This window comes from Suillus paluster, assembly GCF_016628075.1.
Source record: "Suillus paluster strain FC165 chromosome Unknown EDB91scaffold_6, whole genome shotgun sequence".
Classification (NCBI taxonomy): Eukaryota; Fungi; Basidiomycota; class Agaricomycetes; order Boletales; family Suillaceae; genus Suillus; species Suillus paluster.
In genome coordinates, this window is record NW_024537566.1 from 376,395 (window position 1) to 403,928 (window position 27,534).

General features: G+C 48.9%; 9 protein-coding genes across 9 annotated transcripts; 6 read left to right on the top strand and 3 right to left on the bottom strand.

Moving 5' to 3' along the window:
• Positions 1–43: 43 nt before the first annotated feature.
• Positions 44–3,004, top strand: EDB91DRAFT_1107297 (uncharacterized protein). The gene is made up of 6 exons (XM_041317507.1): positions 44–296; positions 359–868; positions 1,260–1,532; positions 1,595–1,994; positions 2,035–2,530; positions 2,586–3,004. Exons 1-6 carry the CDS (start codon positions 51–53, stop codon positions 2,878–2,880), a joined length of 2,220 nt encoding a protein of 739 aa, XP_041181729.1. The 5' UTR covers positions 44–50; the 3' UTR covers positions 2,881–3,004.
• A 9-nt stretch (positions 3,005–3,013) lies between these two features.
• Positions 3,014–3,916, top strand: EDB91DRAFT_1078460 (uncharacterized protein; the record flags this gene model as incomplete). Its single annotated transcript, XM_041315022.1, has 4 exons — positions 3,014–3,327; positions 3,382–3,548; positions 3,574–3,699; positions 3,762–3,916. 4 exons carry the CDS (start codon positions 3,014–3,016, stop codon positions 3,914–3,916), a joined length of 762 nt encoding a protein of 253 aa, XP_041181730.1.
• Positions 3,917–4,381: 465 nt separating this feature from the next.
• EDB91DRAFT_1046022 (uncharacterized protein) lies at positions 4,382–6,287 on the bottom strand (the record flags this gene model as incomplete). Its single annotated transcript, XM_041313228.1, has 10 exons — positions 4,382–4,568; positions 4,627–4,714; positions 4,763–4,952; positions 5,015–5,271; positions 5,321–5,390; positions 5,499–5,590; positions 5,644–5,732; positions 5,840–5,864; positions 5,912–6,185; positions 6,234–6,287. Coding segments are annotated over 10 exons (1,326 nt in total), but the record flags the coding sequence as incomplete, so codon positions are not given.
• A 3,932-nt stretch (positions 6,288–10,219) lies between these two features.
• EDB91DRAFT_688391 (cytochrome P450) lies at positions 10,220–12,574 on the top strand. Its single transcript, XM_041328108.1, has 13 exons — positions 10,220–10,544; positions 10,604–10,700; positions 10,752–10,888; positions 10,945–11,070; positions 11,119–11,368; positions 11,423–11,536; positions 11,590–11,692; positions 11,748–11,834; positions 11,892–11,926; positions 11,974–12,020; positions 12,070–12,192; positions 12,242–12,271; positions 12,326–12,574. Exons 1-13 carry the CDS (start codon positions 10,360–10,362, stop codon positions 12,534–12,536), a joined length of 1,545 nt encoding a protein of 514 aa, XP_041181732.1. The 5' UTR covers positions 10,220–10,359; the 3' UTR covers positions 12,537–12,574.
• Positions 12,575–13,415: 841 nt separating this feature from the next.
• EDB91DRAFT_1107354 (uncharacterized protein) lies at positions 13,416–14,199 on the bottom strand. The gene is made up of 3 exons (XM_041317508.1): positions 14,092–14,199; positions 13,832–14,033; positions 13,416–13,731 (listed from the first exon to the last, which is right to left on the bottom strand). The coding sequence occupies exons 1-3, from the start codon at positions 14,147–14,149 to the stop codon at positions 13,596–13,598; spliced, it is 396 nt and encodes a 131-aa protein (XP_041181733.1). The 5' UTR covers positions 14,150–14,199; the 3' UTR covers positions 13,416–13,595.
• A 1,774-nt stretch (positions 14,200–15,973) lies between these two features.
• On the top strand, positions 15,974–16,881 carry EDB91DRAFT_1244003 (uncharacterized protein; the record flags this gene model as incomplete). The annotated part of the gene is made up of 6 exons (XM_041322361.1): positions 15,974–15,988; positions 16,035–16,104; positions 16,159–16,277; positions 16,355–16,492; positions 16,545–16,721; positions 16,792–16,881. The coding sequence occupies 6 exons, from the start codon at positions 15,974–15,976 to the stop codon at positions 16,879–16,881; spliced, it is 609 nt and encodes a 202-aa protein (XP_041181734.1).
• A 1,135-nt stretch (positions 16,882–18,016) lies between these two features.
• Positions 18,017–20,735, top strand: EDB91DRAFT_688489 (cytochrome P450). Its single transcript, XM_041328109.1, has 14 exons — positions 18,017–18,039; positions 18,093–18,483; positions 18,543–18,639; positions 18,693–18,829; positions 18,885–19,010; positions 19,059–19,308; positions 19,360–19,485; positions 19,536–19,638; positions 19,692–19,778; positions 19,837–19,871; positions 19,920–19,966; positions 20,016–20,138; positions 20,188–20,217; positions 20,272–20,735. The coding sequence occupies exons 2-14, from the start codon at positions 18,257–18,259 to the stop codon at positions 20,459–20,461; spliced, it is 1,578 nt and encodes a 525-aa protein (XP_041181735.1). The 5' UTR covers positions 18,017–18,039; positions 18,093–18,256; the 3' UTR covers positions 20,462–20,735.
• A 704-nt stretch (positions 20,736–21,439) lies between these two features.
• On the top strand, positions 21,440–24,623 carry EDB91DRAFT_1244005 (uncharacterized protein; the record flags this gene model as incomplete). The annotated part of the gene is made up of 7 exons (XM_041322362.1): positions 21,440–22,294; positions 22,348–22,530; positions 22,609–22,813; positions 22,861–23,377; positions 23,430–23,515; positions 23,577–23,782; positions 23,835–24,623. 7 exons carry the CDS (start codon positions 21,440–21,442, stop codon positions 24,621–24,623), a joined length of 2,841 nt encoding a protein of 946 aa, XP_041181736.1.
• Positions 24,624–24,731: 108 nt separating this feature from the next.
• On the bottom strand, positions 24,732–26,628 carry EDB91DRAFT_1327016 (P-loop containing nucleoside triphosphate hydrolase protein; the record flags this gene model as incomplete). The annotated part of the gene is made up of 6 exons (XM_041325240.1): positions 24,732–24,955; positions 25,148–25,438; positions 25,466–25,694; positions 25,719–25,817; positions 25,845–26,273; positions 26,332–26,628. 6 exons carry the CDS (start codon positions 26,626–26,628, stop codon positions 24,732–24,734), a joined length of 1,569 nt encoding a protein of 522 aa, XP_041181737.1.
• Between the last annotated feature and the right edge of the window lie 906 nt (positions 26,629–27,534).

Below are 27,534 nucleotides of genomic sequence, written 5' to 3' on the forward strand. Positions count from 1 at the left end.
GTATGATTTCAGCAAGATTTTTTCTGCAGGCTGCTGTCTACGACTCAACGATGTCGCGGTTGATTGTTAAAAATCTACCAGCATACCTAACGCCAGATCGCCTCAGGAATCACTTCGAACAAAAAGGCGCCCCCCCTGGAACCATCACAGATGTGAAAGTTTCGCTCAAGCCAGATGGCACTTCACGTCGATTTGGTTTCGTCGGCTTCAAGACAGATCAAGAAGCAACCGCTGCAAGGGACTGGTTCGACCGTACGTTTGTTGACTCGACCAGAATCAATGTTATGGTTGTCGAGGTAAGTTTTTATTTTTATTTTATTTTACTGTCAGTAATTAGACTTGTTAATTCTACCCATAGGGCGCGAAAGATGCTCCAGCTCCCCGACCAAATAAGAAGAGACGCCTGGAGGATGCCGTTGCAGACCCAGGACCTTCATCGCGAGCACATGTTCACAAGGCAGACAAGAATGGTAAGACGAGCGCACCGGCCCCTCCGACATCAGCCTCTCCACTGGATCAGTTCATGGATGTCATGCAACCCCGCACGAAAAAAGGTCCATTATGGGCAAATGAAGCCCAGGAATCTCATCCGGTTCTACCTACTGACCCTCCAGAGACAACTACAACATCTGAAGGACCCGACGATAATGAGGGTGTCTCGGACCTCGAATGGATGCGACGTCGTATGAAGCTGGCGTCGGATTCACCACCCGATAAAGTCTTTGAGCAATCGGGCGATGAGGACGACGTTGACCACAGCGCTGTTCCTGAAGAACCACAGGATCCAGCAACAAAGACGATTATGCAGACGTCTCGGTTATTCCTTCGAAATCTTCCCTTCTCGTGTACGGAAGCCCGAGATTATGGAGTTATTTCAACCGTTCGGCGAAGTTGCGCAGGTGAGCATCTGCTGTCTTGTCTTGTGTTCTTTTTATGTTCCGCTCGTTCTTGATGATAAAATGATTAGGGACATCAGATCCAAGGATATGCTGACCCTTTGGGACCGATAGTAGAAGATATATTCTGACTTTATATTCCTATATCTTACCCGCTATCTCTGTTATCGATACCTTGGACTAACTTTTTTTTTCGTCAGGTAAGGACTGGTTTCATATACATTCGAACGATGAAAAACAGTATAGGGACATCAGATCCTTTAGGACATGATGATCCTCTGAGGAAATATAGTAGAAAAACCTTTTTCTGACTTTCGTCATCTCGGTCGTTCGTGAATTTTTGCTCATTATATCTCTCGCCAGGTTCATATACCCATAGACTCCTTGTCCAAGCAGTCCAAGGGTTTAGCCTATGTGACATTTAAGCAGCCGGCGTCTGCCCTATCAGCGTATGAGGCGCTGGACAAGAAGTCGTTCCAAGGTCGTCTTCTTCACATCATTCCCGCTGTTGACCGTAAAGGCAAATTCGAAGTGGTAGAGGGCGAGGGTAAAATGAAATCATTAAAAGATGAGAGGGGTTCTCGGCGTAAAGCCACAGCTGGGCGAGAGTTCAATTGGAGTATGTTGTACATGAATGTTCGTCAAGCCTTTGTTATGTTACATGCCATCTATCGAGATCTCATGCAACGCATGTGTAGAGCGATGCGGTGGCATCGTCTGTTGCCGATCGAATGGGAATTGCGAAAGCAGATATCCTCAACCCTGAGTCAGATAATGCGGCAGTGAAGCTTGCGCTTGCGGAGACACATGTGATTCAAGAGACGAAATCGTATCTCGAGTCCCAGGGGGTCATCTTATCGTCGTTTTCCTCCCGGGCGCGATCTGATACTACCATACTCGTGAAGAACATTCCCTATGGCACCACCGCCGATCAGATACGTGAAATGTTCGAGGTACACGGGGAACTCAGCCGCGTCATCGTACCACCCGCAGGTACTATGGCAGTGGTGGAACTCGTACATGCGGATGAAGCTGCCAAAGCTTTTCGAGCTGTGGCTTACCGACGTCTCGGAAATAGCGTCGTCTACCTGGAGAAGGGTCCGATGGGCATGTTCCGAGAGACTTTCGGATGAAGCAGATGGTGCAGGAAACACTGACCGCACGCTAACAACTGCATTCAAGCCGATCACGATCGCTGAGCAAGAAGCTGGAAGCGGTGTTGGTGAGGACGAACCTGCTTTGTCTGCTGGGAGTACTCTATTCGTCAAGAATCTGGCTTTCAGCACCACCACAGAGCGTCTGATGCAAGTCTTCCGAAATCTTCCTGCATTCTCGTTCGCGCGAGTACAGACCAAGCCTGACCCCAAACGACCCACCGTCCCTGGTACTGAAGCTCCACGGCTGAGTATGGGTTATGGCTTCGTAGGGTTCAAGACGGCTGAAGATGCGAAGAAGGCCATGAAGAGCATGCAGGGCTTTACACTTGATGGTCATTCATTGCACGTCAAGTTCGCTGGGCGCGGAACAGAAGACGACGCTAAGGACAAGACAGCTGCCAAGAGCAGGTCGACGAAGATGATAGTGAAGAATGTACCATTCGAAGCTACGAAGAAGGATATCAGAGAGCTCTTTAGGTCAGCACATTTCTCTCTATGCGCCTAATAACCCATTAAACTCTATACAATATAGCGCTCATGGTCATCTCAAGTCCGTACGCCTTCCGAAGAAGTTTGACTCGCGTTCGCGTGGTTTCGCATTCTTGGAGTTCCTCACCAGGCACGAGGCAGAGAACGCATACGCTGCACTACGACACACCCATTTGCTTGGGAGACATCTTGTACTTGAGTGGGCGGAAGAGGCTGAGCAAGACATAGAAGTGCTACGGAAAAAAGCAGGCGTGGGATATGGTGACGGTGCTGAACTGCCTGGTCGTAAACGAAAGCTCGAAATTGCGGGAGATGATGGTGGTGGTGACGAGGAATGATGCCACAGATAGAATACACTAGTATCCACCCGCCTCCTATCATACATAGACGCGTCAATTTCCACGCCACCGACACTCAATTAATGACACTAAAATAGTACCACAACTTTCAAGCTAAAACCACTCTCCAACGATGTACAATTCCGACGAGGATATGCAGGCATCGCCTCTCCCAGCGAAACGAAAACGCACAAGCCACCGTAGAAGATCTATATTATCCGAACAGTCGCAGTTCTGGTTTGCTGATGGTGATATCGTGATTGGTGTTGAGCGGCAATCATGGAAGATTCATCGGAGCAAGCTTATGTGTTCTGTAGTTTTTGCGGACATGCTCGAACTTCCACAGCCGGTCGACATCGAGAGGATGCACGGGTGTCCGCTGGTCAGTTTGTCTCAAGATTCCGCGAAAGACTGGCTAGTCGTCCTAACATGGATGTACCAACGCGAGTAAGCTGTCTCTCTCATCCGTCAAACGATCTATAGTATTGACTATGTCTCTAGCAAGTTCAACAACCAAACCGTCGTATTCGATACCATAGCCGGAGCCCTACGAATATCCAACAAATATGACATCCCAGACCTCCGCCAATGGAGCACACATCAGCTCTTTTTGCGCTGGCCCCAAGACATCACCCAAATGACATATACCGCTTTCCCTCATGCTGCTGGTGAGCTTCCCGTTTTCTTTTGTAGATATGTCTAAATATCCCCTAGAGGCCATATGCCTCGCCCGAGAATGTGAAGTTCCTGAGATTCTTCCTGCCGCGTTCTACGCGCTTTCGATCTTGCGTTGGACACATCGAGCCGATGGTGGCCAAAGTCACCTCCAATTGTCCCCAACAGATCTTTGGTGCTTCATAGTTGGACGAGAACAGCTTCAGGATCATCTGTACGCGATCTTGTCGGGTGGAGACGAGCGGACAGGCGGGCACAGCACAGTTCTGTGCCATGGTTGCGAGAGTACATCTCGGACGTGGCTCAGTTCATCGTTGAAGCCAGACGCTTCATCCCCGTATGGAGTGTGGCTTCTTCGTAACTTACGAACTTTTGCTGTGAACGACTGTCCGGGCTTGAGTTTAGGTCACGCCGATTGTGAAATGAACTTTCGTCTACAAATCAGCGAGTTTGTCCACCACCTTCACGAAGCCATTCCGAGATATTTTATGCTACGACCCTGATCGCGTCACTTATCACCACTAGACGCGCTCGAGGGCGGGCTCGTTTCATGCACAACCAACATCATTGAAGCAACGTTCCGGCTTCCGCGTGCATTCGCATTGTGTTGTCTCATATAATTCTCCGTGGCTATTATTATTGTATATTATTTCTTGGTTGCTTCATGAGCGTGTAATAATTGCATCTGTGTCAAGTGTGTCAATATCGATTCAGATATCGGACTAGTTACTATAAGGCATGTGCACGTAGAAGACAAAGTTGATCATGAACTCCTGTAAAGTTGAGAGAAGTTGTCCTAAAGCGTGCTAGGAATCGGTAACTCCTGCTATCGTGCTATGGCAGGAAGGGCGAGCTTAGCCAATCGCGTGAAAATATGAACCTCTCTTGCTGCCCAGATGAACCATAGAATGAACATGGTAACAACCACGCATCCGCTGACAACCGATGCCAACATGGACGTCGTCGTGGACTTGAACACGTTGTACAGCAGAGCAGTTGAGAAGTAGATCATCCTATTGATGGGTGAGTTGACCGTCATTGGCCCTACTCAGAGAGTATCGATCCACCCACCCCCACATGAGCATGGCATAAGGGAGACTGTTGACCGTCGCAAGGGCTTTATCCCCGAAAACCGTGCCCGTCATACTGTACAGGAAGTCTCCCTGATGCAGACTAGTTAGCATATTGGAGATGTGTGAGCGACGACTTACTGCTTTGTCTGCTGATTCACAACCATATCTCTGGTTTTGACGGACCAACAGGACTGAGACGATCAAGGAGCCAGTGATGGAGATGATCGAGAGATAGGTAGCAATGATTCCGATCGACTGCGACGAGCTGATGTTCACATTCGGCACTGCAAGGAAACTCACATCTACGGCTAACATGACGGTAGACTGGTGGGAATAAAATCAGGTCGAATTCTTACGAAGCACGATGCTGAATTGATAATACGCACGTATATCGAGATTCCGGTCCACTCCGCCATGATTTTCGTGTTGTAGTCTTTCCACCGCGGCGAGTTGAGGCACTTATCCACCCATACTCTTCGAAGGTCGTTCAAATGTGCTCGCGGAGCCCAAAACAGCATGGCGTCAAGGGCCAAAGAAAGACTGCTGGTCAGTGGATCGAAGCTAGTGGCTTCGTTGTATACAGATTTGTCGGCATCGAGACGAGCACAAGGTAGACCGCAGAAATTGAAATACTTGGATCTACCTTGAAAATGAATGAGCTGCGCGCTGAGGCGCTGAAACCAAGAACATACAGAAGTAATGCATGAACCTCGCTACAGTTAAAACAGTGAATCTTCTGGGTACATTACACCGAGTATAAAGCTTTGCGTACCAATGACACAAGTGGAATGAGGGAAATCATTATCCTCGGCACTCTCTGGAAACGTATAATACTTTTAGACTTTACAAGATAAATGGTTCAAAGGAGACTGTCGCACCTTGAAGATGGTTAACTAGCTCTAGGATTCGCGAAAGTTCGTCAGCACCAAAAGGCGACACAGAAGTATCCGAAGTGATGATCTCTTGAGTCTCGCGTTCAAAAAGGATTGAGTGTTGATTACAGGCAATCAATTACCTGCACTCGCATGCACGACAACTTCCCTCAGTTCTTTCAGGAGCTTGACTCGATCCAGCTTGTGATTTGGGTAGCGTTCGCAGTGCATCCTACTCGTTTCAGTTGACGATGGTCATACTGGATCTGCGGAAACACGTCAAGATTCGAATCGACACTGGTCCGAAGTAAGTGGAACTCACGATTACAAGCGACGAACCAGTACTGAGACTCCAAGGCACATCCTGTTGGCTAGTTCATATCACGAGTGCCATAGATTCACATAACGCACGAATGTGACTCGGATCGCGGACACCTCTAAGCCCATCAAAAATGTCATCTGTTGCTTCATTATGATTGTGCAGCCAGAAGAGCGTTCGGTTTGAATGGTTGACGAAGTAGTATTGACAAGAATTCGCTTGTGGTTGCGCTACTTGTACGAAGAGCTCGGTGTCCTCAGCTTTGAGGTTCGCTAACTTCGTCCGTGCCAGGTCGTATAACGCATCCATGCATCGGTCCATCAAGCGGAACGAAGCTTCATCCATGTTTGCTTCAGAGAACGTCCTCTGCAGATGATATGTTCGGTGATCCATGGAAGAATGTGCATTGCGTACCTTGTCGTCATTGTACAAATATAACGCGCCTTCTGGGTGTATACACGACCGCCATTTTGTACCGGTCAACCACAGACATGATCTGCACTATTCGTTGGCATCCGTATTCACATATTGCTTGGCTGGAGTACTCACTGGTTGGGGAAGGACATCATGAGCGCTGGAATTGAGCTAGACGTGTAAGATGTATCTCTAGATGACGACTTCTCAAGGCCATTCACTATTGTGATAGAGAACTGCATCCACGTACACAAAAGGGCGATCCCCATATCGTGATTCGTGACTCACACCGGATGGCACAAAACTAGGGATGGCGGGACCATTGGAAGAGATTGCATTGCCAACTAGTGTGGGCGAAGACATCTGAGGCGGACTAGCATACTGGGGAATGTATGGAGCAGATATAGTACCTGGAGGTGTCGAAGACAACACACCATGTTGAGCGCCGCTTGCTGCGCTCGGTGGATATATTTGCTGGTTGTGAAGCGGTAATGGCAAGGTGGCCTGGAGACATCGTGCACTGGATGCCTCGGTCAAGACAGTACAGCACGGGTCAGTATTGTACGAGACCGGAACGTGAAATCTGGTCACAAAGCGTCGAAAGCACGACACGAAAATGCGGAGTCGCCGGGCAGATGAGGTTGCGAGTGCCGCCAACGCTTGGCACAGAAGTTTCAAGAGCCTTCGTATCAGTGTTGCGCTTGACATGGTCGTTGTTTGTTGTTCCTGGAAGTTCTCAAACACGTTGTAACGTATACCCTTCATTAGTGCTATTACATAAACGCATGCACCGAGAACTTGAAGCTTGAAGCTTGATCATGAAAAGGTGTAACTTTCAGGACTGCTACGGTGCTACCCCACGATATCGATGATGACTAGTCTCGGACGGAGATGATCGTAGAGTAGTCATAAAAAGTGGGGGCCTAAGGCCGTCGGCAAACACTTGCGTCATATTGCGAAGCAATATCTGGTAGGCGCGATGCAGAAGGGTAAGCCCTGTGCAATAGCTGTATAAACAAGAGGATAACGCAAAGATGATCTCTTGCTCGCGATGCTGAACCCATGGCTGATGAAGAGACACTGGCACTGCGTTATCTACAGTTCACGAGACGCCTTCCTCCGGGAATAGGGACCTAGAGTGGGTAATGACGGGTTGGACCAACTTTAGAAAGGTGATTGCTAGGGTTTCAATTTGGCTAGTAGGTGCGACGACGACGACGACGAGAGCATCATGTGTTTAGTCATGTGTCAGACTTTGGGTAGAAATGTAGCGTGAGACGACACCGAGACCAAAAAAATTGTATTGGACCGGTAAAGAAACACAGAACCGTGGACTGACTTGATAGCAGGACTACCAAAAGAAGTTAAAAGAACGCGATGGTGAGAGGACAATGGAGATAAAGAAACTGCGGATACTCAGTTATGGTTCGAACAGGTTCGCGACGGTTCACATAACTTGCTCAACCCCCGAACTATGAACCCGTCCGATGTTTGACTGGCTGAACCGAACCTGCACAAACGGTGCAGTTCATGGTTCAGGACCGGTTCAAGCTGCTGATAACCGCACCACGGTAACTTTAGCGGATACAGTCAGAAACGGCGACTTGGGTGCTTGATCCGCACAGCATACTCAGAAGTTGTAAAGCAAACACGATAGGGCATGAAAGACGCACCTGAAAGCCTCTCTCCTGACTCGACTGTGCGTCAAGCAAAACGTTCACTCCGTTGCAGCTTTCATTCCGGAATCCGCATACGTTCGTTTTGTGCCCAAAGTTCTAACCAAGCTGAACCAAGCACCTCTGCGTAAGTGATGGTATTCGTTTGATGTCAGGCAAGAGCTGAAATTGTCCCGCACCGATTTATGTGAAGTCCCCGAGCGAAATCACATCTTTACCAGCCCCTACGAAGTAAGAGAAATCAGCGACAAAGCCTCACTAAAATATGGAAGGCCGCACTAGCCTAATCAAAGCCGTCCTACGCCTGCCCGGTGGACGACAAATCATCACCTGTTTAGATGATGCTTACTTCGAGTCTGGAATTGGAAGAGCAACACACAGGTCGGGGGGTATTGAATCTTGTTCTATATCTCAGTGACAGCAGCATGACGGGGGGAGCAGACACTTCTCGTACTGCTCGCCTGTGATTGGATATTTCCACCCCTCGAGAGTATAATACATCAGTAGCAATCCGGACTCTGAGCGGAAATGTAACGTGTAGAGATAGAGACCAAGACCGGAGAATCATATTAAGTCGAACATAGAAAAGCAGACTTGTTTGATGCAGGACTACCAGACGCGACGGTGAGAGGTCAACGGGCGGAGGTCTTGTTTGAATTTTAATTGGTATGTAAATGAGTGCGAGATTAAGAGGTGATGAGCGCGTGTTTAAGGGATGAGAAGAAAGCACCTAGTAAGGTTCCCACAACAAGTGTCGTACAAACTTCACCCGGACATGATGGATCTGGTGGGGTGTCTAGCTTTCAAGCTCGAACTCCTCTCACGGTCCTGCAACCGCCAGTAGTAGCATCAAGTTTCTTGATATGTATTTTGGCATTGTGCACTACTGAACAGGTTGGTCGATGAACAGATTGGTTGCATCAATGAGATGTGATCATTGTGGATGAACGACTCCGAGGTCTGTGACGAATCGTCGGAATCGAAGAACAATGTGCAAGGCTTAAAGTGTTTGAATGAATATGTTCGGTCTGGCAAGTAGGAGTGGAGGCTAATAATGATGAGCCTTCAATACACCTCGGTTCAAGTGGCTGTGTCTCGACGTCCAAAACAGAAGTTCTTGGCGAGGAAACTTTGAATCTTCTACTCAAAGAGTCATGATACGTATCAACAACACCTGCTCGCAGTTCTACTCGGTGTTCTTCTATTTGAGTTAGGACTCTCACGAGACTCATTCATCTCAAAATAAACTCATTTATTGCTCGATAATGGATCTAGAGGCTCCCATTTCCTGCCGACCAATGCTCTCTCAGGTGAGGATAGCATGTTGGCCAGGGCTGCGCATGCCACACGTGGGTAGTACTCGAAGCTGCAGCTACATGCGCCGTCAGGGAGAGTACATCCTTCGCACCCGCGACAGTCAGCCGTCTCCGAAGATAGCGAGGAGAATGGAATGCCAGGACGGATTGCAGTTTCGAGCCGACTCGTCTCATACCCAGAGAGACACCGCGACTCCCACCGCTCGCCCTTCCCCCCAGATAGGACCTCTTACACATAATAGCCGGGAGCTTCGTGCACCTGGGCCGCTCACCCGTCGACGCAATATCGATAGATTCGAGTCCTTGAGACGTGGCACCAAAACAATACAATGAGTAGGTATGACAAGTACGAGCAGCATATATGCTCCCCCACAGCTCCTCTTGGTGGTTGGGTACTGGCAGGTACTATTGCAGGGCAGTGTCGTATCCACCCCGGGTAGAGGTGAGCATCTTCAGGGTAGCTACGACTGGCATGCGGTACTTAAAAAGAGTCATTCATGACTTGAATGCACCGTTGTTCCGCAGCAGAGCAATGTGGACATCGGCCCTTCGTTCACGAAATATATGCTAGAAGTAGCGATCTCTTTGGTTTGGCAGAGGCTGAAACGGCCTCGCTTGCTGGTTCCTTGTTTACAGGTGGATCAAGTACGGTGAGGTGTTCAGCGTCAATGGAATGATTTGGTGGTGCAGTAGCAATGCTTTAGTACTTACTGGGGGACTCCATGATAACAAATGATAACAGAGGTGCGTTGATTGGGGTGTGGCAGTCCACAGTCACTGCCGCACCGGTTAAGTCCTACTATCACTGTAGCATTAATTTACACACACACCCAAACGTGCTACATTATATAAAACGACCTTCTGGACGATACAAGGCATTAAGTATTGGGCATGTTGCGGTAGGGTGCAGCAGTGATGCGGCAATTTACCTAAGCCCAGGCTTGCCGGACTTGTGCCGCAGCAGTACCGCAGCATTTTCCTAATGCCCTAATCATTACATGGCATTCTAAATGAATCGCGAGTGAGGCCCCGAAGTTCTGCTGTCCGTCGGATCATTGCTTTACTCTGAGTGTATTTTGGAATGTGTATGACCATTGACAGTCCATAACCTTCCTTACGCTCCTCCCATCAGCCATGCTGCATCCGCCTAACCTGTCCATCTCTGACAACATGCAGCTCGTCCTCAGTGCTGCGGCTTGTCTTGGAATAGTAGGAGTCATTGCTCGCGTTTATCTTCCTACATCAAAGAGTGGCTTTCCTCTTCCACCATCCCCTCCCAAGGCTTGGGGACTTCGTGGGCACTTCCTGCCGCCTCGCAGGTAGAGTTTCATAGTCGACTCATCGCTTTTAATACTGACCGTGTCTTATGGCTGATCAGCCCATTTCTCACTGTAGCGGGATGGGTTGAGGAATACGGTCCTCTAATCACCATCCGCTCAAGATTTGAGAACATTGTCATTGTTGGCGGTTACAAGGTCAGTCCATCCACGCCGGGTTTGTCATCCAGACTCAACATTCGGTTGCAGGCCGCAGTAGATATAATGGAGAATCAGGGAAAGTCACTAGCTGATCGTCCTCGCATGGTTGCTGCTGGTGAAATCTTTAGTGGCAGTGTCAGCCTCGCCTTTCTACCCTTTGGGGAAAGGTTTCGTTCCATGCGCAGGTGAGTAGTCCGTGATACCTTCCCCTATCCTATCTTACTTTTTCGACGTGATGCAGAGCACTCCATACGCATCTTCAGCCTAAGGCAGCTGGGGCTTATGAGCCCCTGCAAATGTCACACGTGAAGAATACTGTTCTCGACATCCTTGATGATCCAGACAACTTTCAGAACCACGTGCAAACGTAAGGGCGTTCGGTTATGATAGTGCATTGCTGACAGATATTTTGAAGTTATGGTGCGATGACAATTATGAAAGTTGCATATGGGAGGAATACACCCACACTTGCGACTGATCCTGAAGTCATTGAGCTCAATGAACTCGTCAAGATGGCTGGTGCATTCGTGCGCCCTGGTGCTTACTTGGTGGACACGATCCCTTGGCTCAAATACCTTCCTTGGTACGGCCGAGACTTAAAACTGGGGTTTGAGAGAAGCATGAAATTCAACATGACTCACCTGAACCGCGTGAAAGCGCAAATGGTATGCATTGCCTTGCCAATTCTTACATGCCATGGCTGAGTTGTTCCGCAGCAGAGTAATGAGAATATCGGCCCTTCGTTCACGAAATGTATGCTAGAAAGCGGCGATTTGACAGAGGTTGAAACGGCCGCTCTTGCTGCCACCTTTTTTGGAGCTGGATCAAATACGGTGAGGTGTTATTGTGTTGTCTCTGAAGATATGTGGCTGAAATCAGGTGAAAGACTGCTGTGGCAATATGCACGGTGCTCATGGCAGCCGCTTGTTTCCCGGAGGAGCAAGCTACAGTTCAGGCAGAGCTCGACGAGGTCATCGGAAGACACCGAGGTAGCCCAGCTCCCTGTTACAATTCCGTAAATTCAATGATTTCTCCACTATAAAGCGCCGACCTTCGCCGACCTTGAATCTCTTCCTCGCCTACACGCCTTCATTTCTGAGGCTTCAAGATGGAGGCCCGTGGCTGCCAACGGTGTGTATTTTCGTCGTTGTTTGTCCCTGAAGTTTATATTCACACTGCACACTGCAGGGTTGGCTCACCGAGCAAACAAAGACGTGATTTGGGCAAGTAATATCTCAAACCTATCGTGCAAATGATGATCAGGTCTCAGGAAAACTATTGTATTCCAGCGGGGACTACGGTAATCGGCAACCATTGGTAAGCATCGTGCTCCAAGATACGATGGAACTGATGGTTGTTTCATTAGGGCCATTTCTCGAGATCCAGAAGTCTATCCTGAGCCTCACGCGTTCAAGCCTCAGCGTTGGATCGATGACCAAGGTCGCCTGAGAGACGATCTAAAATTCTTTGTCTATGGATTTGGTCGGCGGTATGCACCGTCTTTCAGTTATTTGTTCTTTGAATGACTTTTCTTCCAGTGTATGTCCCGGTCAACATGTCGCGAACAGGTAAAGTTATCCTTCCACGTACATCGTCTTCCGAGCTCACTTCGACTAATGAAGATCGGTGTTCATCAACTCGCTCCTTATTCTTTGGGCCTTCCGGCTTACTCTGGATCCTACGAAGCCATTGGATGACATGGCGTACATGAACGGGGAGATGTTTAAACGGCCGTGCGCAATTGAGTTTGAGACGAGGATTCCGGAAACGGATCTCAGGCGCATAATGCAGAATTATCCTGAGGTTGCAGGAGAAACCTCGACGCTTGGATGATAGCGCCGCCCCTGGGGAGGTAACGAAGAACCGGTTCGAGATGAACCAATTCATGGTATCTTCGCGGTATCTCTTGTCATACATGTAAATCGTGTATTGTAATCCACTCAGATATTGTTGCCCATCTCCTTACCTGGTACGCAGGAGGACAAACGATCAGTAAAACGATACCACACTCAAGGTGGTCCATGTATGATACTTGACCTTGAAATTTTGAAAGGCTGGTTTCATTCTCGTTCATTGATAGAACCCATCTGAGCAATCAAATCACCATCAACACATCACTCGTCCAACATTCCACATCGCGACGACCTGATGAGGCCGCGCGCGCTCTCTCTTCAGGCTCTTTGGTGGTAACGTGTCATTCCGAGGAATAACACCCAGCGCAGTCAAAACCATGGTCATGAAGTAATCGCTGGTCAATCTCCCAATATTAGTATACGGTCCTCTTTCGCGAGAGACAGACTGTATGTTCCCATAGCTTTTCTGCGCTTCCCAAGGAACAGTAAAATGATCTGGAGATGCGTTCGTTTGGAAGGTGTTGGAGGGCCTTCCTTCTCGCGAGGTTCGGAGGGAGACATACCATGCATGAATTCATGATCTCTCGGGTTTCGCTCTCTTATATTAGCATCGTCGCCGGTCGGTCGAAACGTATTGAACACGGGCGGTTAGCCCGAAAGTCTAGCCTATCACTGTTAGCAAAATTTCGCGTGACCCACGTAGTTATGAGTCTGAAGATGCAGGCTTCGGAGTACTTGTCAAAGTTGCCATATCATTTGACGTCGGCTACAACAGTACTTGATGTCAATGCACAGTAAGGTTACCTGGTACAAAGCTCTACCAAATAGTACTGGCCACCCGCGGGCAGCCCAAATTTTGGATGTCGATACCCGTACCCGCCCGGGTGTAGCACCCAAGCCAACCCGTAACCCGTGGTACCCGACCCGCACCCGACCCGTGGGTTCCACCCGGGTGGGTACCCGGGCAACCTCTACCCATGTCAGGCCCTAATGCCATCGCAGTCTACATATACGGTATTGCTACAGTAACACAGTCATTTCAAGGAGAAGAAGTCAAAAAACAAGTCAGTGGATAGACACAGCGCCACGAACACATCCTGCGACACGCATCGATCTGAAGGTCCCACATTCCGCAGGCCTCCTGGCCTCGTTCGATTTCCGTGTAAATTTGAGGTCTGCGTATTAGCCAACAACGAAGGAATAGATAGTCCCATAGGAACAATGAAAACGCATCAGTACACCTTGGCTTCCAAAGAGTTGGAACAATAAACCTACCCGTCGCCGGTTACAAGTGTGCGTGATAAAAATCCCATTGAGAGTCTTAGAGGTTCCGGGGTCGCACAGTCAGGCGGCCCTCTGTGGGCCTCTATCACGAGTACAGCGTTTGGATGCACTGGAAAGTTATGCTTGGAAAGACGATATGCAACGTGCCACATACCATCCAGTCCCATATAAAAGCTCAACACCCATATACGCCCTGCGGGGATTGTCATGTTCGTATCAGCATCAGCATGAGGAATACGTGAACCACGTACCCCCAGCAACAAATTCTACGCCCAATTCTTGTGCAATGCGCATGCGCTTTTGGAACATCCTGAAGCAGAAAGAAGCAACGAAGTGGTTCTCGCCCAGTCTATCCCTTTGTTGAACTTGAATCTCATCTGGAGGACAACACAAAAAGCGTCTCAAAGACTCACCCTTAGCTAATAGTGCATGATCAATGAATCAACGCGCTCTCGGGGAATCAAGTACTATGCACTTGCGATTGATTTTGCCTCCCAGATTCAGTTCAGTGAACAACGCGTGGTCGTTAGCTGTCATGCACGCGAGGCACAAGTCGGAAGAGCAGACACGCGAATATCTGGAAATGAATGGAGTAAACGCCGAAAGAGCTTCTCGCCGGTGATTTACAATTACCCAATACAGCGCGCGGTGTGACCCTCAATATTGGGTTTTTGCAGGAGGTTGGAGAACTCTGCTGCTGGGAGAGTAGCAGTGCAGGAGTCCATAATTTGGGCGACAGATGAAGGGGGGAAATTGGGAGAGGAGACAATTTCACGGATGCGAGATAGAACTGTGGCGCGTCTCTGCTTTGATTGTAGAAAAGGAAATAGGGATCGTCCGCATTGGACAGAATTTGCTGATACAGACGTAGAAATTGCATCGTACGAAGGGGGCGAGGTTTGCGGCGCGTTCGGGGATGTCATGAAGCGTTCGGGATTTGCTGGGATCCTTCTGCCTCTCGAGACAAACCAGGACAAAGCATATGCATCACGGCCTTTGGAACTCCGCGGTTTGCCTGCAAAGGCCACTCCGATCGAGTGCGACCTACTATGGACTCTGACTTTGGTCCGACTGCGCCTCTCTCACTTAGGCGCATCCCTTGTTCCGGATGTTGGTTTGGTGGATCTCGGCCTGTAAGAGTCGAAATAATGAAGTGTAAGTGAATTCCGACTAATGCTTGCCTACTTATGCCTAGTACAATGTACATCATAGTAGGACGTCGTGAGTCGTAACATGACTAGTCTGTGGTACTTGCATTGACCATCCAATTGGTCGTCCACAAAATGCCCCGACGCGCAATCGTTTGCTTTCTATGACTGAAATCATTGCTGGTCAATCTCCCAATATCAATATCTGAAATCCTCCGAGTGCTCCTTGCCCACCTTGTCTATTGCTACTTACGGTACTCGGTAGATCTCGTTCGATCCGAATCTATCCTCCACGCTCGGGTTGGTGGTGTGCGCATCTACGTCGGTTGGAGCTGCCCAAGGATTTGACGGACATCATACACTCCGGTGCCGAAACAGAGCAGGAGAATGGTGATCCAAAGTTTCTAAAACAAGGATAAAAAAGAGGGGCAGGGGCGAAGGAAGATGAAGGGAACGGAAAGAACGGGTGGGAAGTGTGGCTGGGGAACTAATCGCGTTTTGGAGAGTCATGTGGTGTTTGTTGGTGAAGTAAAGGGTGAGGTGGGGGATTGGGATCTCGTTCGGTGCGCTGCTTTCTTTTACTGCGTGTCGTTCTAACCATTGTTAATCCATTGTGGTTTCTCTGCAGTGTGCTGCTTATAGGCGCTCTGGAAGAAGGGCCCACAATAAATCCACGATGAGTAAGCTCTACACCCCGTTGGCTGCGACATACATCGTCTCGCTAGTCTCGCGCCCATATCATCCTCCTCGCCTTCACTTCCCGCAGCGATATCATTAGAACCAGCGATACCTTCAGAATCATCAATTTCCCTCTCGGGCGCTTCTGACATCCTCGAAGACACGACCAAGACTTGCGTTGCAACTACGCCGTACCTGTGTGCAAGAATTTCGTAAGGGGAACTATGTAATGTCAGTCAAATTGCAGTTCTGACCGATTCTGATGCAATGGAACTGTGTATTTTGGACTTGTGGGTTCGTCTTCTCGATGCCTTCCTTGCGTGTATGCATATACCACAGTTCTTGGCATCCTGAACACAGGCCGTCAGGGTATGGGCAAGACATCAGTTGCAAAGGAGATTGCTCGCAGATTTGAATCCGATGAACGTGTGTATGCTTGTGAGTGGAATATTTCATGCTACTTGAAATCATTCATATCGGACACATTTTTAGCTATACATTACATCGACTTCTCCCCACTCTCGTTCAAACCCTCTGTGCTCTCGTGTCACCTCTTTGTACTAGCACGATGGCACAGCCCCTCCATCCTCGTCTTCGATAACCTCGAGAAAGTGTGCACTGCAGAAGTTGAACACGCGGACTCCTTCCGCCAGCGGCATATAACAAAGTTCTTCCTCATGAAATACAGTCCGACGCACGCCCTACACCTTCCGACTTCCGTGGGATCGTGTTCCTCGTCACAGCAGAGCCTACGCTACTGCACATGCGGCATGTGTTCAAGGATGTAGCGTCTATTCCTCTGCTGGGAAGGGATGCTCGGAAGGAGGTAGGTTCGTTCTAGGATTGCTGGGAGCTTATGAGCTGAAATGGCTGAGAAGATTCTTTCGAATCTTGTCTCGCGCCGCCGTTCCATGGCTAAGAAGCCACTGCCCTTCAACATTGATGAATTTGACCCACTGGAGCACACTCGACTCGCGGAGGGCTATTCCCATGTGGACCTGCGGGACCTTGTGACACGGACGATACAGGTCGCTGTTGGTCGAGCGGTGTTGGAAGTGAGTGTGAGTGTTAAGAAGGTGAGTATCGTTCGATGATTACGTTTCGCTATTCTGCCGATTGGAGAAGGTGACGCTTTCGGCTAGAGATTTTGTAGAGGCTCATGAGGGCTTTGTGCCCCTCTCACTGAGGGATGTGCCGTTACAAAGTCGGATGTAGAGTGGGCTGACATTGGTGGTGCGTACTTCTACTTGGGGATGTCTATCGTCGGTTCACGTCCAAGGCTGACGAGACAAAGATGCAGCAGCGGGTAAGGAACTGCGCTCGTGTTGACATGAGTGTCTATGATTGAAATGAGCTCTACTTGCAACAAATCATGGCGTCGAGATCCGGGGGGACGGAGGCTGATAGTAGGATCGTGGCAACGCCCAAAAAGGTCTACATTCTTGTTCTTTTCGTATAGGTTCATCGATGTTCCCGCAGTATGAAATCACCCAAGAGCATTTATTGAAATCGCTTAAAACCACACGGCCATCTGTTCGCGCGAGGAACAGTGAAGGCTAGGGAGGATGTGAATATTGTTTTCTTTATTTGAGCTGGTGATAGTGATTATGGACAAACTAGATATCGAGAATTCGTGTCGGATCGGGGTGGTGGAGTTCCCGACACCGGCCCGTGATAGTGGGGTGGGGAGTCCAGCGTCGCTGGGATGATGCATCTAAGCATCCTAAATCTTCTGCCAGGCAGGGGGTGTGAACTAGTGTTGAGGATAGCATGTTAGCCGTACGCCTTCAACTCTCTATGGGGGTGATTGTCCTGATTGGTTTCACAGCCAAATTTTAGGTTTTCTTGCTTAGAAAAACACAGACACAACTCCTGTTGCTTAGTCTCTCGTTTGCAGGCCCATTTGAAGGAAGATATCTGTATTGTATAGGGGCAGCGCTGCGCATGCCACACGTGGGCAGTACCCAAGTTTTAGCCAGAAGCTGTGTCACTGTGAACACCGAAGCCGCGGCTACGGCGTCCAAGCGAGCGCCGTCGGGCAGACTACATACACCCTTCGCACCCGCGGGAGTCATCCATCTCCGAAGATAGTGCTCTGTCAGCGACGGGAAGGGGATGCCGAGACGGATTGCTACCAGTTTCGAGCCGACGAAAACTCCCATATCCAGGGAGATACCACGACTCCGACTGCTTGCCCATCCCCCTGGGTAGTACGAAGTGGCTCTTGTACATAATAGCCTAGGAGGTACGTACACCCGGGCCGCTCTCCCATCGATGCAACATCGACGAATCAAGGCCCTTGAGACGTGGCACCAATGGAATGCTACAATGAGATGCTTCCCAAATGAATTACAAGCGAGGCCTCGTTCTAGTGTCCGTCGGATCACTACTCTGCTGTAACTGAATTTTGAAATGGGGTTGACAAGTATGACCGTCGGATGCACTCTTCAACGGCATCTCTTGGGGCCAGTTGGGTGCTACCATTGTAGCCCATATCCACCCCAGGCACATGTGATCCATCTTCAGGATAGTTGCACGGTACTTAAAAAGAGTCATTGATATTCATGACTTGAATGCCCCGTGACTTACGATGAGTTCCCTCCAAGCCTTCCTAGCGCTCCTCCCATCAGCCATGCTGCATCCGCCTAACCTGTCCATCTCTGACAACATGCAGCTCGTCCTCAGTGCTGCGGCTTGTCTTGGGGCAGTAGGAGTCATTGCTCGGGTTTATCTTCCTACATCAAAGAGTGGCCTTCCTCTCCCACCATCACCTCCCAAGGCTTGGGGACTTCGTGGGCACTTCCTGCCGCCTCGCAGGTAGAGTTTCATAGTCGACTCATCGCTTTTAATGCTGACCGTGTCTTATGGCTGATCAGCCCATTTCTCACTGTAGCGGGATGGGTTGAGGAATACGGTCCTGTAATCACCATCCGCTCAAGATTTGAGAACATCGTTATCATCGGCCGTTACAAAGTCAGTCCCTTCATGCCGAGTTTGTCATATCCAGGCTCAAAATTCTGTTGAAGGCCGCGGTAGATATTATGGAGAATCAGGGAAAGTCACTAGCTGATCGTCCTCGCATGGTTGCTGCTGGTGAAATTTTCGCTGGCGGAGTCGGCATCGCCTTTCTGCCCTTTGGGGAAAGGTTTCGTTCCATGCGTAGGTAAGTAATCCGTGATACCTTCCCCTATCCTATCTTACTTTTCAACGTGATACAGAGCACTTCATTCGCATCTTCAGCCTAAGGCAGCTGGGGCTTACGAGCCCCTGCAAATGTCACACGTGAAGAATACTGTTCTCGACATCCTTGATGATCCAGACAACTTCCAGAACCACGTGCAAACGTAAGGGCGTTCGGTTATGATAGTGCATTACTCACAAATATTTTGAAGTTATGCTGCGACGACAATTATGAAAGTTGCATATGGGAAGAATACACCCACATCTGCGACTGATCCTGAAGTCATTGAGATTAACAAACTCATCAGGATGACTGGTGAAATCCTGCGCCCTGGTGCTTACTTGGTGGACACGATCCCTTGGCTCAAATACCTTCCTTGGTACGGCCGAGATTTAAGGCTGGCGTTTGAGAGAAGCACGAAACTCAACATGGGTCACCTGAACCGTGTGAAAGAGCAAATGGTATGCATTGTATTGCCAATTCTTCCATTAAATGTCTGAGTTGTTCCGCAGCAGAGCAATGTGAACATCGGCCCTTCGTTCGCGAAATATATGCTAGAAAGCAGCGATCACTTTGGATTGACAGAGGCTGAAACTGCCTCGCTTGCTGGTTCCTTTTTTGGAGCTGGATCAAATACGGTGGGGTGTTCTTTTGTCTCTGAAGACGTGTGGCTGAAATCAGGTGAAAGACTGCTGTGGCGATATGCACGGTGCTCATGGCAGCCGCTTGTTTCCCGGAGGAGCAAGCTACAGTTCAGGCAGAACTCGATGCGGTCATCGGAAGGCACCGAGGTAGCCCAGTTCCCTGTTACGGTTCTGTAAATTCAATAATTTCTACACTAAAGCGCCGACCTTCGCCGACCTTGAATCCCTTCCTCGCCTGCGCGCCTTCATTTCTGAGGCTTTGAGATGGAGACCCGTGGCTGTCAACGGTGTGTATTTTCGTCGTTGTTTTGTCCCTGAAGTTTACATTCACACTGCACACTGCAGGGTTGGCTCACCGAACAACCAAAGACGTGATTTGGGCAAGTAATATCTGAAAACCTATCGTGCAAATGATGATTAGGTCTCAGGGAAACTATTGTATCCCAGCGGGGACTACGGTAATCGGCAACCATTGGTAAGCATCGTGCTCCAAGATACGATGGAACTGATGTTTGTTTCCTTAGGGCCATTTCTCGAGATCCAGAAGTCTACCCTGAGCCTCATGCGTTCAAGCCTCAGCGTTGGATCAATGACCAAGGTCGCCTGAGAGACGATCTTAAATTCTTTGTCTATGGATTTGGTCGGCGGTATGCACCGTCTTTCAGTTATTTGTTCTTTGAATGACTTTTGTTCCAGTGTATGTCCTGGCCAACATGTCGCGAACAGGTAAAGTTATCCTTCGACGTCACATCATTTCCGAGCTCACTTCGACCAATGAAGATCGGTGTTCATCAACTCGCTCCTTATTCTTTGGGCCTTCCGGCTTACTCTGGATCCTACGAAGCCGTTGGATGACATGGATTTCATGAACGGGGAGATGTCCAAACGGCCGTGCGCACTCCAGTTTGAGACGAGGATTCCAGAAACGGAACTCAGGCGCATGATGCAGAATTATCCTGAGGTTGCATGAGAAACCTTGACGCTTATGATATCACCGCCCAGAAGACAAGGAAGAACCGGGTCGGGACGAACCACTAATTCATGCACGCTGTATCATCGTCTATGTACATCGTGTATTGCAATCAGCTCAGATTCTTTCTTGCCCATCTAGGTACGCAGGTGGACACACTGATCAGTAGAATGTGTAGCCGTTGCACTGATCCGATACTGTGGTCCATGTATCCTATTCGATGATAGTAACCTTCAAAGGCTAGCTTCGTCCCTGTTCTTATTTACAGATGAAACCCAGCTGAGCAGTCACATCACTATCAACGCTTCTGGGTAGCCTTGACAATTCTTGTAACGTTCGAAGATAACGCCAAAAGGTGGAGTCAGCTGTATTGCATGCAACACCCTGTATTGTCATCTCCAGCTTTGCATGTAGGGTGCCATTGCAGTCCACATACATTCTATTGCTACAGCAAACCAGTCAGTTAAGGAGAAGAATCACAAAATGTGTCGGTGGATACGAGTACATCCTGTGACACGGGTCGAACTGAAGAAGCTTCAGGGAAAGACTTACTCGTCCATCGGCCAATCACCCAACCACTCCCGGGCCTCCTGGCCCCGTCCGATTTCCGTGTAAATTTGAGATCTGCGTATTAGCCAACAACTGACCAATAGATACTCCCATAGGAACAACGACAACGTAGCAGTACACCTTGGCTTCGAAAGAGTTCCGTCGCCGGGTATAAGTGTGCGTGATAAAAATCCCATTGAAAATCTTAGAGATTCCGGAGTCACACAGTCAGTAGTCTCCCCTAGCCAGACCATATAGAAGGAAGACAGTCGTTCCTTCTTGATTATGGTCTGCTTTCGTTGGCGCCATCGATACCGTAGTACACTTTGGTTGCCTTATTTGGTATGCAAAAAAACTTGCCGGATTGTTCGGCAACGACTGTCAGAGCGGAGACTGACCCGTTGAATCTGCAGCGAGGTCTGTTTTATTATGGCCAGTTGTACCACTCCACTTACGAAGAGTGCTCGCATCAACCGACAAACTAGTTCACTTCAATTTCTATTACCGTCTACACCTGAATCATACCCTAGGTCTGCACCAGCCAATCCCTACCACTTCCCTTCCCCTTCACGTGTTGCCGCACCGCAGACACCCACCCCACTCAAAAGGTCGTTGCCATCCGACGAAAACTCCGTTCCTCAATTCGTTCTCCACTCATCGAGTGCGAAGAAGGCACGGACAAATGCAACCAGCGTCCCCGAAACCAACGGCAGCAAGCTCGCCTATATACTCTGTGCAATCGAGCACGTAAACTGGACGCTTGCGGAGTTCCTATACCATGCCTTTCGCCCTCCTTTAAAGGGGGATAAATCCACTTCTCGAACGTCTTCGCATGCTGCTTATGTCCAGCATTTCCTTCGTGGTCGCACCAAGTATACCCCTGCCGACATCATTCACGCGTGGTTTCACTCACCGGATGGCATCCTTAGCGAAAATGACCCCGAACTCAATTTTATGTTCGCGATAACTCCTCCCTACACCGATCTCAAAGGAGTCCGTCCTGCACTCTCCTCATTTGCAGCTCAGACTGTGAAGCAAAAGCTTGTCGCGGACATCAAGCACGCTGTTAGGCCCGGAAATGGCCTTCATGTCTCATTTGCCCCCTCGGAATCTCGTCAATCCTCAGACTGGGATGACATTGGGAGCATGACTGTTACCAAAATCGAAGAGACACTTCGCAAGGAACAACCCCTTGCAATGGTGCTTCTAGAAGCCATCGCTACTGGCCCGCAACGAAAGCACCGAGGCAAAGACACTCAGCGGCGTATTCGCCCTGTCCGACTCGTGAGATTCATTTCATTTCATCTTCGTGAGGCGTACTAATTTTCACGCTGCAGGTTTGTACACATGCACTGTCTTCCCTAGCATTCTGTCATTCTACTCATGCCCAGGCCCTGCCAATGGCCCGCGGAATTCATGAATTTGCATTATCCATTCCGTACGATCTTTTCGTGTACAACAGCCGCATTGGCACCTCTCCGTCATATAGTGCCATTTATAGAGCGCTTCAGATGCTTTCTGTTCGAGAAGCTGATGAAACCCGCTTGCTCGGACAACATTTGACAAAATGAGGTGTTCTTGTGATTGACAACGTCCAGAATTACCTAAGGCAGCGCGATTCTCGTATCGGTCGCTCAAACATCATGAACATTGGTCTCGCTGGTACCTACATTGAACTGGAGGATATTGACGTTCTTGCCTTTGACATGTCCGCCAAGAGCCGTCTCTTGGATGAGAACAGGCGAACGACTGCTAAAGTGGAAGACTTCCTTGATGCCATTGACCAGTCTCACCTTGAACACAGTGCTCACACTCCACTGGCTCCTAGGTGCTCACGAAATACGTTCCAGAGCTCTCGTCATACCAGGAACACGTCTCCATACTCTTCCGCACACGAGGTGCCAAACTTCAGCTTCCCATTCGACCCAATAAAATCCACCCGCTCGCAACCAGCAGCAAGAACAAAACAGTGACGACGGAGTTAAAGGATGCCCTTGTGGACTTTTTGGGGCAAATAGGCCAGTCAGTTGAGGAGTTCCAGAAACAGCTCTTACTCATCAGCGGTGATGGCTTGACGTACGAGAAGATTATCCAACTCAAGAAATATCTACAATACCATGGAGACGAGTTTCAGCGGTTTGAAATCCTTGAGCCAGTGCTTGCCATATGGCATACTCTATGGACTGACCTCAGTTGTCTCTTCGAGACCCATTGGGGAGCCACGCTCAGCCGTGATCCATCTACACTTGGTAATAGTGCAACCAAGATAGGTCGGTTGGCCCCTTCATCCCTCAAAAAGGTCGATTACTATCCACACTCCGAGCTCGCATACACAGTCCTTGAAGTGAGAATGCTGGATTGTTGGCGGTAGGTTGATTTTCATGCTCAGCAAGATCTTACCTTGACTTCTTACCTGTAGCATTCACTTCGGAGCAAAAGACCTTTTTCAACACTTCAAGAAACTCGCCGTTGAGCAGAAACTCCCCCCCATTCGAAGACTTGGAGGTAGCTGCACGCAAACTTCATCGTGCATATTCAACTACTCGAGCATTGCATCGTGCATTAGGAGATGTACGGCAGGATAGTGTATGGTCACGTTCCATACCAGAAGGATCACCGTGGACCAAGCCACCACCAGATGGAGCGGAGAGTACCAAGGGTGACTTTGTCCTTGCTCGCTCGGTTTCATTCATGTGCGATGCTCTTATCTCTCGTGAGGCTGCATATGCTGCAGCTGAAGGTGACGTTGGACGTGTTTATGAAGTGGTGAAGGTGAGTGTCCTTAACCTTCGGTACGAAACCAATACTGATGGCTTCATTGGAGGTTATGCTATTCACGTTCGCCGGCTCAAGTCACTCAAAATATGTGACATATCTACTTGAATTTATCACCACCCTTGAGATGGAATCCACGCCTCTGCTGCGAGATGCGATCCTTCGCAGCCTACTTGTCAACATTAGTGGGCAAGCGGGTAGCTTCATGGCTGTTGATTTCCTGCAAGAGTACCTCAATCGTCTCCTCCAAGCCATTGTCGAGCGCAAAGGCATGGATTATGGTGAACGCTACATCCGAACAGTCATTGCCAGAAACTTGCATCACTTTGCCCGGGTAAAGACAGAGTTCGGAAGAGATGGACTTGACCTTTCTGCATGCAGTGGCCGCCACGCTACACCTCATCTCCGTGCAGAAGTTCGAAAGCTTCTGGAAGAATATCAGCAATACGAACTACACTTCCGTCACCCAGGTCGCCAGATTGACCCCCTAGACCCTGCTACATTCGATGACTTTCATCAAGGAGTTGCACGCTTGCGAAAGACCAAGCTTCCGTTGTGGATCAAGCAGTCATCCCAGTATTGTGACCTACGTATGCGAGCAGGCCTGGGTGAAGATTCCAGTACCGTCCCTGGTACTGGAATTGATCAAGAAGTCGATGAAGGCAATGACTCTGAACCATTCACACTAGGGGATATGTATATGGTTGATGGCGAGTTAATTATTGATATGTCTAACATGGATTTGGATTTGGAGAATGAGGAGGCATATTTAGCGAATGATTTGGACAGTGAGTCCGAGTTGACGGATGAAGAAGAGCCTTGTGTAGTACCTAACTAACTTTAACTTGTGTTTTGTCCGTCATTGTCTCCTGCTTCTTTGAACCTCCATGTCATCCTTATGCGAGTGGTGAGTTGATTTGCAACAAGTAACTTTACAAACAAAATCTCACCCTTGCCAGTCGGGTGAGAAGCTCCACATGATGCCACTCTGTTGGTGAGAATTCGACCCTCCCCGAAGACCATCAAAATTAACCCGCATGTCAACTAGCTTTGCAAGAAGTACATTGTGATGGTGCTTCTTAAGAAATGGTAATTGTTGCAATAGGGGTCCCAGGTCATCTGCCACCAAAAGATGCTCGAGGCAATCGACGAGCAGTGATATAACGTTATCTGGTAACACCATGTCAGCAGTGTAGCATTGGTACTTAGACTCTTCCATACTGTCCCATAGGACATTTTCTCGCCACCGAACCAATTCTGCTGTGGCCTCTTTTTTCATCGCCAAGGTCAGGTAACCATCCTTCTCTTCTTGCCGCTTCTTTCTGACCCTGCTTCCATCAGTGGGTGCGACCACCTCCTGACTCTCCTCTGGCTGACACCCACTGCAATTACAATCCTGGGCATGTGATGGTGGTGGTGGAGTAGTCAGGCATGTAGCACAGGTGCAGGACATGTCAAATGGTGGGTTTTCGTACAGGGCATCAATCTCGTTGACCTTGCATTGCGCGAGAATGAGCCGGGCCATTGAGATCTGCATGGTCTCCTCCTTCTCCTTCGATTTCGATTTCGTTGTTTCAGTGGTGTTACCTTGGCTGACTACTCGTTTTGCTGTCTGAATAGCATCCTTCAACACATAGACAATGCCTTGTGCATCTGTGAAGTTTCATTTGCGATTGGCACGCCCAAAGTTCTGAAGCAACTCGTCACTTGTTGCAGGTTGAGGGAAGACAACAACACGTCCAATATTTGGAGGGTCCACTCCGTTGGTAAGGGCTGCAGTCGAAACAATGATGCGGGGGGTTGTGGATGAGTCGTCGCGTAAGTAATCCAATGTTTTGTTGTTATGGTTGGCGAAGTTGGCTGAATTGTATAGGCAGATGCACTCATGCCTGTCTGGTGTCTCTGTGGCCTGTTCAAGCAGGTAGGCGTGCACACGGAATGCCATATGGACAGTAGGTACGAAGATAAGGGAGTTATTGGTGCAGCTGAGGATCCACCAGAGCTCTGGGAACTGAGTTCCACTGACACCTGACTTGGCTATACGGAAGATGATGCGCACATCACTCCTTAAATTCGACCGTCGTACGACATGGTAATGTCCCCTACGAAAGCCCAAGAATCCAAGGACCTCTGCCTCTGATTTTTTTTGCAGTGTGGCAGTTACAGCAAGCACGGGAACATGGTGTCCTGCGCGAGAGCGCATCCAGCCTATCTTTTTGTACGATGGCTGGATAGATAAACCCCAGAGGTCAATAAGGTGAGCCTCGTCAACAACCATGACACATAAGCGTGCCGCAAATGCTTTGTTATCCACAACTGACCGGAAACCCGATGATTCGAGCTGCTCTGGAGACAGCAGGATAATTGCAGTTCCTTCACAGACCTTTTTGAACAGGTTGGAATCATTGTTGCTTGCTTTGCGTGCTGCAGCGACAGTGTCTTGGTTAATGACGACATTCATGAGTTTAGCATGGGTCATTTTTTCTGCCTGTTGATCACATTGACATCAATTCTCAATGGACATTAATCGCTGTGCGGAAACGTACCAAGTCATATTCAAGTGCTTTTGTCGGGCATATTGCAAGCATTGCAGGATCAGGGGGAAAGTTTTTGCCAGGTGCGAGTGACAGGTTTTTGGACAACGCTATAATGACGTGCATGAGTCGAATAAAGGCGTCTGTCTTCCCGGATCCTGTAGCCGTTGTGCATAGGACATCCTCGCCATCCAGCATGTGTGTTATGACTTCGAGCTGGTAGTCATGAGTGTCAAATGGCATGGTCTCTTGGAGTAATTTCCGACAGAGCGCACGTCCTTCATCTGAACAGAAGACAAATGCCCCCATATTACGGTCATAGAATAGATTAAGTCTTACACTATGTTCAAATCTACAGGCTATCTGACATGTTTCGGCCGTTCGGCTGCTCAGCATGGTCGCACTGAGTTTGATTTGTTTGACATTTGCGAAGTGACAGTGTCTAAAAAAGGAAATCGAGTGTACTACGGTATCGATGGCGCCAACAGATGCAGACTACACAGTCAGGCAGCCCTCTGTGGGCCTCTATCACGAATACAGCGTTTTGGATGCACTGGAAAGCTATGCTCGGAAAGACGATATGCAACGTGCCACATGCCGTCCAGTCCCATATAAAAGCTCAACACCCATATACGTCCTGTAGGGATTACCATGTTCGTATCAGCGTGAGGGATCTGGCCTGGACCACGTACCCCCAGCAACAAATTCTACGCCCAATTCCTGTGCAATGCATGTGCTTTTGGAACATCTTGAAGTGGAAAGAAGCAACGAAGTAGTTCTTGCTCAGTCCATCCCCTTGTTGAACTTGAGTCTCATCTGGGGGACAACACAAAAAGTGTCTCAAAGACTCATCCTTGGCTGATAGTGCATGATAAATTAATCAACGCGCTCTCGGGAAATTAAGTACCGTGCATTTACGATTGATTTTGCCTCCCAGATTCAGTTGCGTGAGTAATGCGTGGTCGTTAGTTGTCATGCACGCGAGGCGTAAGTCAGAAGACTGGATACGCGAAAAATTAGAAATGAGGAGTAAACGCCGAAAGAGCCTCTCGCTGATTCATAATTGCCCAATACAGTGCGGTGTGACCCTCAATATTGGGTTTTTGCAGGAGGTTGGAGAACTCTGCTGCTGAGAGAGCATCAGGGCAAGAGTCGATAATTCGGGCGACAGATGAAGGGGGGAAATCAGGAGAGGAGACAATTTCACGGATGTGA

Excerpts from the sequence above, each read along its gene's own strand:
- EDB91DRAFT_1107297 (XM_041317507.1), top strand. The coding sequence starts at position 51 with ATGTCGCGGTTGATTGTTAAAAATCTACCAGCATACCTAACGCCAGAT. Across the intron at positions 297-358 it reads TCAATGTTATGGTTGTCGAG|GGCGCGAAAGATGCTCCAGC; the intron begins GTAAGTTTTTAT and ends TTCTACCCATAG. Across the intron at positions 1,995-2,034 it reads CGTCGTCTACCTGGAGAAGG|ATGGTGCAGGAAACACTGAC; the intron begins GTCCGATGGGCA and ends CGGATGAAGCAG.
- EDB91DRAFT_688391 (XM_041328108.1), top strand. The coding sequence starts at position 10,360 with ATGCTGCATCCGCCTAACCTGTCCATCTCTGACAACATGCAGCTCGTC. Across the intron at positions 11,835-11,891 it reads GAGGCCCGTGGCTGCCAACG|GGTTGGCTCACCGAGCAAAC; the intron begins GTGTGTATTTTC and ends TGCACACTGCAG. Across the intron at positions 12,021-12,069 it reads ACGGTAATCGGCAACCATTG|GGCCATTTCTCGAGATCCAG; the intron begins GTAAGCATCGTG and ends TTGTTTCATTAG.
- EDB91DRAFT_1107354 (XM_041317508.1), bottom strand. The coding sequence starts at position 14,149 with ATGTTCCAAAAGCGCATGCGCATTGCACAAGAATTGGGCGTAGAATTT. Across the intron at positions 14,034-14,091 it reads CGTAGAATTTGTTGCTGGGG|GGCGTATATGGGTGTTGAGC; the intron begins GTACGTGGTTCA and ends CAATCCCCGCAG. Across the intron at positions 13,732-13,831 it reads ACACTTGTAACCGGCGACGG|ACCTCAAATTTACACGGAAA; the intron begins GTAGGTTTATTG and ends GCTAATACGCAG.
- EDB91DRAFT_688489 (XM_041328109.1), top strand. The coding sequence starts at position 18,257 with ATGAGTTCCCTCCAAGCCTTCCTAGCGCTCCTCCCATCAGCCATGCTG. Across the intron at positions 20,139-20,187 it reads GTCTATGGATTTGGTCGGCG|TGTATGTCCTGGCCAACATG; the intron begins GTATGCACCGTC and ends CTTTTGTTCCAG. Across the intron at positions 20,218-20,271 it reads GGCCAACATGTCGCGAACAG|ATCGGTGTTCATCAACTCGC; the intron begins GTAAAGTTATCC and ends CGACCAATGAAG.